At 35.9% G+C, this 10,908-nt stretch overlaps 1 protein-coding gene across 1 annotated transcript; it reads right to left on the bottom strand.

Annotated features, from left to right (window-relative positions):
• Positions 1–837: 837 nt before the first annotated feature.
• Positions 838–1,719, bottom strand: LOC147477280 (uncharacterized). The gene has a single exon (XM_086585958.1). The coding sequence runs from the start codon at positions 1,717–1,719 to the stop codon at positions 838–840; it is 882 nt and encodes a 293-aa protein (XP_086442084.1).
• Positions 1,720–10,908: the final 9,189 nt, after the last annotated feature.

Genomic DNA, 10,908 nt, shown 5'->3' with positions numbered 1-10,908 from the left:
ATAAATCCATATCCCATATAGTAAGACTAAAATCATCGACAATAGTTAAGAAAAAATGAGCATTGGAATAAGATGGTAAATGAAAAGAACCCCAAATATCACAATGAATCATTTGAAAAGGTCTAATAGTTTTTATGGAACTATGAGAAAAAGATAAACATGTTTACTTAGCTTGCGGACAAACATTGCAAGTAATATTATTGGAACTAGAAATGAAAGGAAACTGCTTAGCTAAAATCTGCAAAGGAGTGGAATAGAGATGTCCTAAGCTATTATGCCATAAATTATTGGTGGTGGAGTTGTGGGATGAGCAAACGAAAGCTAGTTGGAGATGGTAGAGTCCCCCATTAAGCCATCCCAATCCAATCTTCTTCTTCGATAGCTGGTTCTGAAAAAGGCAAGAATCATTAGTGAACGTGATAGAGAGAGGGTGAGACTTAACTAGTTCACTAATGGAAAGCAAGTTAAAATGAAAAGTGGGAACAAACAGAACGTTGTCAAGACGCAATAGAGTAGAGAGAATAACATTACTAACATGAGATGTAATGATGAAAGTTTAAGAGTAGAATGTGTTAAACAAGTATGATAATGAGAAAATAGATGTAATGATGAACAAACATGATTGGTAGCACCAGAGTCAATGATCCATATGGATTTAGAAAAACATGAGAGAAAAATACCTGTCAGGTTTGCTTATGAAAAGTTGGTTGTGTTGTTCTGTAGAGAAAACAGGAGAATTGGAGTCCGTAGCAACTGAATTGTCTTGAGTAGGCTTGGGGGGGGGGGGGGGGATAACCGTGCAATTTGTAACATGTACCAATATGATATACAACTCGATTACAGTGATTGCAATGGGATGGCAGCGTCTTGGCTTCTGTTTGCCTTGATCTCGAGGTGGCACGACGCTCTAGAAGACCGCGAACCGGTGTTGTGGCCGCTTGGAGATTTAGACGGGCCTAATTTCGAAGAAGAAGCCCAATTGGGCTTATGAAAGTGGTAGCTCAGGGCAACAGCGTCTGAAGCAGAAGGAATAGAGAGTGCATGAATCTTTTGTTGCTTCTCTTCCTGTCGGATTAATGAATAAATCTTGGACGTACGAGGAAAATGATCCATTAAGAGAATTTGACTGCGAATGGATTGAAAACGAGCATCTAGGCCTTGCATGAATTTCATAGAACGACCGTCTTCAATCTCTTTGGCAAAAATTGATGCATGACCACAAGTACAAGCAGGCATAGTAGACAATGAACTTAATTCATCCCATAAAGATTTTAGCAAAGTGAAGTAAACAGATACCAGACGATTGTCTTGTTTGAGAAGAGTGACGGAATCCTTCAGTTGAAAGACCTTGGGTGCATTAGTTTGTGAAAAATGGTCACCTAGATCTTTCCAGATTTTGGATGCAGAGTTGGCATAGAGGATGCTTCCACGAATATTTGGAGTAACAGAATTGAGAATCCATGAAGCAACGAGGTCATCACATCGCGACCACTTGGATTTTTCTTTGGGAGTAGTGGGATGTGTAACAAAGCCATCGACAAAACCAAACTTATTTTTTGCTTGAAGGGCTCTAGAGATAGACTGTAACCAAGTCAGATAATTGTCATCGGATAACAGAGGAGAGATGAGAATAGCCGTGGGACTATTTGAGTGGTGTACAAAAAAAGGATCATCGAAACCTGGAGGAGATTCACTATTAGTGTTTGAGGCGCCGACCATTGAGAATTAAGAGGAGGCGAAAGTTTAGAGAGGTTAGGGTTAGGGTTTGGATCGAAATTAGGCTGATACCATGATAAATTAGAAAGAGAGATTGATTTGAGAGAATATTTACTTGATTGATTTCTAGGTCTCATACAATGGTTTATATAGAGATTACAAGTTCCTAAGATTGATATCAATCCTTACTATATACGTGAACAAGAAAATAGAAACAAATAATAAAAGATTTGTACAAACGAAGCTATTTATAATATTCATCTTAGGAAAGATCATCCTAAGATAGTTAAGCAACTGAAGGCTAGAAAGTAGGAGATCAAATGAGACGATTCCTATGAATACTTGCTTGTGGTATGTGTAATGATTAATCTCATTTTTGTGAGGGCTTCATGCCTGTTATAGTCTTTGTATGCTCTCTTTAATGATCTGGGTCAAACGGGCACAATACCGTCGTGGATTATGTATTGGCCTTGCTGTGATGTTTAGGATATCTTTGGGTTTCATGGTTCATCATCTTAATTTGTTCGCTCTTCATGTCAGAACTATGGTCCATGTTGATTTTTTACACTTAACAGTGAGTTTCAATAGGTTGCCTTGGTGGTATTTGCTCTCTATCTTTGTTTGGGGCTTGTGGTTTGAAGGCAGACGGTCGTTTTATTTTTGCAGCATTGAGAGCTCAGACTATGGTTGATGGGGTTGCTGATTGTGGCTTTCTTGCCAGTGTTTGTTCCTTCGAGAATGTACGTGTAGGGAGAAATCCCAAGTGCTTTAGGTTTGATACTCTTATAGAGGGTATGTAATGTTTCCTTATGTGCAAAAAACAGGTGGGGTATGCCTTAACCCCAGCAAAGTTTTCAAAAAAAAAAAAGAGTTTATTTCCTGTCTCTTGTGCCCATTTGCATCAATGTATCATGTTTTGAACGAATAGAGTGGTTTGTGAACGAAGCTGTTTGGCTTATAAGGTCGGTTATTTGAACTGGTTCATACACTTGATGACCATGACAATTTTGAATTTTTAAGCGATTTGCCAGAGTAAATGTGTTATGTGCGTGTATGCACATGTTGTTTTTAGAGTAATTCTTAGTAGTGGGAGTTAGTAATGGGTGAGTAGAAGTTCTGTTAGAATAGGAAGTGGTCTATCAGTTGGAGGAGTGGGTGGTTATTTGAAGAGAGTCCATGTTAGTCTTAGGTGATAAGTGTTTCCTTATTTTCAGTATTTCAGTCGTACTTCCCACCTATTTAAAAGGTGAAGAGTTATCAATAAAGGGAGAAGATAAATAGTTAAGTAGACTTGTGTGTAAGATAAATAGTTAAGTAGACTTGTGTGTTGTAGAGGTCAAAGGTTCCTCCATCAGCCTTAATTCTTGTTTCTATCATTTTATTTGTTGCATCACACAATTGGTACTAAGGAGTACGTACTAAAGTGGTATCGGAGCCGGTTGGTTTCTGGATTGGGCTGCATCATTCGTCATTTTCAGTGAACAAGAAACATGAATTTGCATGAAGATGTAATGGAGATAAAAAATATGTTGGCAAGTTTGAAGAAATCCATTGAAGACTATTGTGCCAAATCAGAAAAGGTAACTGCTAGATTGCATAAGCAACAATTTTGGTATATGTCTGATTTCTTCGACATCTTTGAAGAAAAGGCCGAAGAGATTTGTACTAAACTTCGAAGTTTTTCAACTTATGATATCTGTGACTTTTTCTCAATTTTTGAGGAGGAAGTTGCAAATACTTTTGATCTTGGGTCAAATTTTGAATTATCTTTCAAACATAATTCATTGTTGCTGACATTTGATGAGAATGGGGTGGATCATTTATGCCAGACAAGGAGGAATTTTAGTGCTGCAGCTACATGGAATTACTTCGGCATTGCAATTTGTATTACCCCTATTTGTAACTTTTTATATTTTAATCTCTCATTATTTATTGAAGTTATGAAGACAAGGAAAAAAGGGGGCTACTACAACCTTGAGGACAAGGTTGTTTTCTAAGAAGGGTGGAGTTGTTATGTGCGTGTATGCACATGTTGTTTTCAGAGTAATTCTTAGTAGTGGGAGTTAGTAATGGGTGAGTAGATGTTCTTTTAGAATAGGAAGTGGTCTATCAGTTGGAGTGGGTGGTTATTTGAAGAGAGTCCATGTTAGTCGTAGGTGATAAGTATTTCCTTATTTTTAGTATTTCAGTTCTACTTCCCACCTATTTAAAGGGTGAAGAGTTATCAATAAAGGGAGAAGATAAATAGTTAAGCAGACTTGTGTGCTGTAGAGGTCAAAGGCTCCTCCATCAACCTTAATTATTATTTCTGTCATTTTATTTGTTGCATCACACAATTGGTACTAAGGAGTATGTACCAAAATGTAGACTTGAAGCTATAATCAGAACAATTTTTTTTGTTTTTTTAAATTGTTAGTGAACAAGCATCAGGGTCCTATTTCTTGAGGAAAAAAATGGCGATGACTTAGTTTTTAGGAATTAAAACGGGAAACACACTGAAAAATAAGGATAGGTCTATCAAAAACATGAACTCAACTCTTATGTAGAACTAGAAGGCAAATGCACTACTCAAAAACATATGTGACAGTTGGACATGTGCTAGAATATACTGGCATTTCAGCTAGAATATGATTGAATTCTGCATGGAGGTGGGGTTCCTGTAATTTGTTTTGATTGATAATCAAACATTATTAGTGGGAGATGAGTGTTGGGTGGCATGAGAGTAACAGTGAAACCTGTCTATAATAATTTCACATGGGGATTTTGATCTCTAGTAATCACCGGCATGTTTTCATAACAAATTAATGGAATAAGCTCTTTAGGTCAATTATGCCAAAGCCCAAATACTAGATCCTTACTTTCGTCTTTACTTTTTTTTTTTTTTTTGATAAATTCTTCATTTCAGTAATCTAAAAGATAACATATGGAAATGAGTATCCATCATACACACACAGATCACTAAGTCCCCTGTCTTTTGACCAAATTGCTAGTCCATTAGCCTTACTATTACAAGCATTAGTCGTACTTCTAAAAAGACAAGATTCACTTTCTTTTCTCATTATTGTTGTTAATCTTGTATATTCCCCTATTTCTCTTTTGAATCCTTTATGTTCGTTAATCATGTAAAAAGCATTCAGCTCTTTGAAGTGGTGAAGCAGTCTGAGTATGACTTCATAAATTACATTCAAAATGAACTGAACTTCAAATAAGTTTGAACTTTCTGAAGATGTTCCAGAACAAAGCTTAAATACACAAGTTAAACAGAAATAAACTCCATATACAAAATGCAAGTCAGTGAGTAGGAGGAATATGGGAAACAATGTGTTTATATGGAGCAGGAGGTCCAATCGAATCGAATGTAACTAATGTATGATTAAGAACGTTAGCTCGCAAACAATCCAAATATCTCTCCTTTAACTAAGAAAAGATATTAATTAATCACTCTCTGATCAAGAGTTGATTGAACAAAGTTTAATAATCAAGAAGTGTTTTTTAAAACCCTACAATTAGCCTAATATAGGCAACCAAAAACAGACACAAAACTAAAGCCCAAAAAAAAGTCCCAAAACGAATGAAGGGAAAAAACACGTAACACAACCACTAGACCTTTGACGCACGATCACGAGCGTTCATAAAGCCATTTGCTAGAGTTTATACTGCATCATTCCCCCTGGATAGAAGGAATTCGTCCTTGAATTTGAGTCATCCTCATCGTCAGAAGAGTCACTAAAGAATGGAAGGAGATGCTTGACGTTGAAAACATCCGAAGTCCGGATATGGCTGGGTAAAGGAAGGCGATAGGCATTAGAGTTAATCTTTTCAACCACTTCAACAGGACCAATCTTGCGATGTTTCAACTTATTATAGTCACCAACGGAAAAACGGTCTTTAGTAAGCACATCCCAGACAAAATCACCCACCTCAAAATGAACATCACAACGATGGCGATCAACAGTAGCCTTGTACTTCGCATTTAACTCTAATAAGTTCTTACAAACAGTAGCATGAGTTTCCTGAAGGTGCTGAGCAATCTCAGAAGTAGTAGAATGAATAGGCTGTAATCCAGGAATAGGAGCAAGATCAGCTGCAACGCGAGGATTAAAACCATAGAGAACCTAGAAGGGACTATACCCAGAACTCTGATTAACCGAACGGTTAAATGCAAACTCTGCTTGGGCAAGATGAGAATCCCACTGCTTGATCTTAGTACCCACCAAAGAACTTAACAGATTACCCAAGGACTGTTAACAACCTCTGTCTGGCCATCAGTCTGAGGATGATTGGCAGTACTAAATTTCAACTCAGTGTGCATCATCTTCCATAAACAACGCCAAAAATGACTAAGGAAACGAGTATCCCGATCAGAAACAATAGATGCAGGTAAACCATGTAACCGGTAAACATTTCGAAAGAACAACTGTACAACACTGACAGCATCGATAGTTTTCTTGCAAGCAATGAAATGCGCCATCTTAGAGAACCGATCCACCACCACAAAAATAGAGTCGAAACCTCGTTGAGTATGAGGAAGACCAAGAACAAAATCCATACTGATATCACACCATGGACGACTCGGAACAGATAAAGGCATATATAACCCTGCATTAGTAGCATGGCCCTTCGAGACTTGGCAAATCTGACAATGAGCAACAAACTTGTGAACATCTGTGCTAAGACCCGGCCAAAAATAAGGCTCAGATACGAGCCGTAGTGTCTTGTCACGCCCAAAGTGACCCTCATTATGCAATTCAGTGAGGAGACGGAGACGAAGGCTACATATAGGAACACAGAGACGCTTACCCTTAAACAAAAACCCATCCTGTAGAGAAACTCAGATAACTGGCCCTCCTGTATAACAGTCAGAATAAGCGAAGAATAAGGATCACTAGTGTACATATTAGGAAAAGTGTCAAACCCAAAAACAGTAGGATACCAAAAACAAAGAACGCCTGCTAAGAACATCCACCACACGATTTTGAACCCTAGATTTGTGGAGCAAGACAATGGTAAAATCCTGCAAATAACTAGACCAGTGCAGCTGTCGAGCACTGACATTATCTTGGTTACCAATATGCTTAAGTGCTTCATGGTCAGAATAAAGGATTAACTCCGAATGAATCAAATAATGACGCCAATGTTTAAGGGTCTGAACAACGACATAAAATTCTAACTCATAAGCACTGTAGTTCTATTTCACACCTGAGAGTTTCTCACTAAAATAAGCGACAGGGTGAGTATGCTGACTAAGAACAGCCCCAATACCGACTTTAGAAGCATCAGTACACACTTCAAAGGGAGAGGAAAAATCCGGCAGTTTAAGAATTGGTGCCGAAATAAGCTTAGTCTTGAGAAACTGAAAACTCTCTTTAGCTGCCTGAGACCAAAGAAACTTACTACCACACAAACAGTTACTAATAGGAGCAGTGATAGTACTAAAGTGAGGAACAAAACAATGATAAAGAGAAGCAAACCCATGAAAACTACGTGCTTCAATTAATGTCATCGGGCTAGGCCAGGAGCGAACCGCCTCGACCTTAGACATATCCACAGAGATACCTTCTACCGAAACCACATAACCCAGAAACAGAACTGAGTCAGTACAGAAAACGCACTTAGCAACCGCAGCAAAGAGCTGAGCTTGGCGTAAAACAGACAACACCAACTGGAGATCCTGGAGATGAGACTGGGTGTCCTTGCTATAAATTAAGATGTCATCGAAGTAAACCACCACACACTTGCCCAAAAATGACTTCAACACCTGGTTCATGACTCGCATGAAAGTACTGGGTGCATTAGAGAGGCCGAATGGTGATAATAGTATAAACGGATTTCTATCCTATAGATAATTATTTATGCATAGGAATAAGAAAACTAGAATTTCACGTTCTGATCAAAGTTTCTACTCTCAATTATCATGCAATAAAATAGAGCAAAAATTCGTTCCACTCCTAGTTATTTAGACGTAATAATTTCAATAACTTTAATAATTCTACTAAATCAATGAGAGTAATGTTTTAATTATACTAATATGTTGGAAATTAATATTAAGATAACTAATTTATACTTATTGCAATTTAATATGGATATTTAATGGGAAGAAGGAATTAGGGAGATTTGAATTCACTTGAATAAATTCCTAACATGCTAGTATAGATTATTGCAACCCTAACCAATAATAATTAAATATTTGATCCCTAACTATTCATGACATCTCTAACCAAATAATAATTAGTATGAGAGGAAGTTTAACCCATTCTCATGGAGAATAAACTAAACTATAGATTGATAAACTATTTAACAACAATATTCTAACTAACACATCAAGTCTTCATCAAAGCTTCATTAAACCCTTCTAATGGAGGTTTAGCTAAGATTCATTAGACTATCATAAACATAATAATAAATAAAAGACATAATGAAACTAATACTTGAAATTAAGATGAACTTGAATTGTATTAATGGATACTAGGGTTTAGAAACATAAATTAGGTTTAACTAGAAAGAGAGAAAGAATTAAACTAAGTAGGAGAGGAGAAGTTTTAGTTTTCCCCTATACCTTTTATATAGGAGAGGTTAGGTTTATAATTTTCGTGCATGGGCTTTGGAGCCATGTTTGGGGTCACTAAATCAAGCCCAAAACCTAATTACTTAAGTCCAAAAAGGGTTTCTCTGCTAGAAATTACTGCAGCAACATTTTCATCCACTTCTACTCCTTTGATTGGGTCAAAGCATGATCTATTAGAAAGCTCTTTTTGAGCCGGTCGTTTTGATGTATAATAGGCCTAATTCTGAGGTCTGAATCCAAAGATACGGCCTACGAAAATTCTACTGACTTTTATGCTCTATTTCTGCCCGTGTTGACTTTGACTTTTCAGCTTTGACCGGGCTTTAAAAAGGCTTTTTCTCCTTGAATCTTGGGCTTTAACCATAGAACTTCTAAGCAACCAACCTTTGCTCATTTCTCTTGCAAAAGTGACGTATTTCTTCACATATTTGATTCAAAGACCTGAAATACACAAAAGCACGTAAACAATACTAACTCTTCATTATTATAAACATAATTAGTTTAAATGTAATGTTCTTAAGGGGTTAAAACTACTATTTTGGGCTCTTATCAAACCACCCCCAAACAGCATTTTGCTTGTCCTCAAGCAAAGATGAGAAATTAACATAAGTGACCAAAAATGGAGTTCTAACTAGTCTCGTTTCGCCGAGTGCGATTGCATTGACCATATGCAATAAGGCCTTAAACCACTAGGAATTCCCTAGTTGACGAGTTATAGCCTCGTGGGAGTTTTCTAGAGAAGATATTCGCAAACTTTATTTATGCTACAACGACTAAGAAATAAAATGAACGTTTCTTATTTATTCTAAGATATATATACATTTCACTAGCATTGAAGAAATAATAATCAATCGAAACCTAAGCTACTACGTGCATAATAATCAATCATCTATGGATAAACATATATATAATAAACTATGCTATGAAATGCAATAACAGATATGTTTCTGAAACTTTGGAATAACGTTCTTAAGTAGGTCCTCACAAATATGTCAAGAAAAAAATATTCTAATTTTTCCGCTCAAGTTTCACTAACTCCAGTGCACAGTGGGCACACTTTAACTTACAAACTCAATGACGCACAAGGAAGCCGAAGTCGATCAAACACATCTGTCACTTACTATCACACTAACTTATTCCTAATTGAGCTAGAGGTCTTTATTAGGTATTACGGGGATTAGGTGATGGTTTAAGAATGAAGAAAATGGATATTTAAAAAGACGAGTCTGAGAAAATAAGGTCTTCATATTATGTAACTAGAGAAAACCTTGTTTTTACTGTTGCTTCAACATTTTGTTTCCATCCTTAGCATATATATATATATATTTTTTTTTTTTTTTTTTTTTTTTTTTTTCTTTGGCTTTTAACTCCTTTGATTATGTTTTTTGGAGTTCTAACTTTTTCTTTTATTTATTTATTTTTTTCTTTGGATGAAACTTTCTTTCTTTTCTTATTTGAAGCAACTAACACATTCTTTGTTTTCCACAGGTCTTTCTCTTTTCTATATTTCATCCTACTTCTCAGACTCTCATTCAGAACTGGGTAGGCTGATATTATTTTTTATTTTGTGTTTATAAAAGGGTAAAGGATTTGTGGTTTATGAAAAGGCTAAAGAAAAGCTTAAAGGGGCGACTAGCGGAAAATAATTTCATATAGGTTTGAAATTCTGGCTATATCGATCCAAAATGGGCCTAAATTCTCGCTTAGGATATGTTATAGTGATCAAGCAAGTGGACGTGTGATTTCTCTATTCATAATTTTCTTCTCCCTTGTGTCATTACTCAGATATCACTCATATAAGGCTTTTAGGCTATATTCTCATAGGATTTGTAGAATAAGTATACTAGCCTAGGTTTTAGAAACTTACTGCTAAAAGAAACATAGATGCTCATGCAATATATTTATGGAAAGATGCAATGATTATTACCTACATATTAACCTAAGTTTCTAAAAACTATTCTAATTCAAGAGCTAACGTGAAACTTCTAGCATCACAGAAATAGAAACAATACCAATATTCTTAAGTGCATAGTATAAATACTTTTTATAATTTTTTTTTTTTAAAATTTACTAGAAAACAAGTGCATATTATACATATATTGATAATGTTATATACTAAAAGCATTACTTTTATATTAACTATAATTCTTTATATTTTGAATGAGAATCATATGGGCAAATGTTATGCATATTATATAAGTTATTAGTTATATGCATGTGTCTAATATTTTATGTTGTAGATGATATGGTGTGAACACACAGAAGATCATATCATCAGTACCTTATAATGTATAAGTAATCGTTCACAATCTAGATGGATTTGGACAAACCATTGGTACAGTTGTAGTATAATCTGGTATTAGTCTATCTTGGCTATAAGATTACACTAGTACACTTTGTGTGTATTGAACATGACTAAGTGAGGTTGTTTCTCTTTATACTGACTATATAAGAGAACAAACGCCTCTGTTATTGTGGATGCTTGTCCTCTTAATCTGGATATAATAACGGGCACTTACGTGCATTGTACATTGCTTTAAATCATCAATGAGTGAGATTCATTTGTGAATCAACAAACTCGATGGATTGGGTAATGACATTGTATGTAAGGTGTACTGTTGATTATA

This window comes from Coptis chinensis, chromosome 9, assembly GCF_015680905.1.
Source record: "Coptis chinensis isolate HL-2020 chromosome 9, ASM1568090v1, whole genome shotgun sequence".
Classification (NCBI taxonomy): Eukaryota; Viridiplantae; Streptophyta; class Magnoliopsida; order Ranunculales; family Ranunculaceae; genus Coptis; species Coptis chinensis.
The sequence above is the reverse complement of the archived record's forward strand: the minus strand, read 5'-3'. Positions and strand labels throughout refer to the sequence as shown.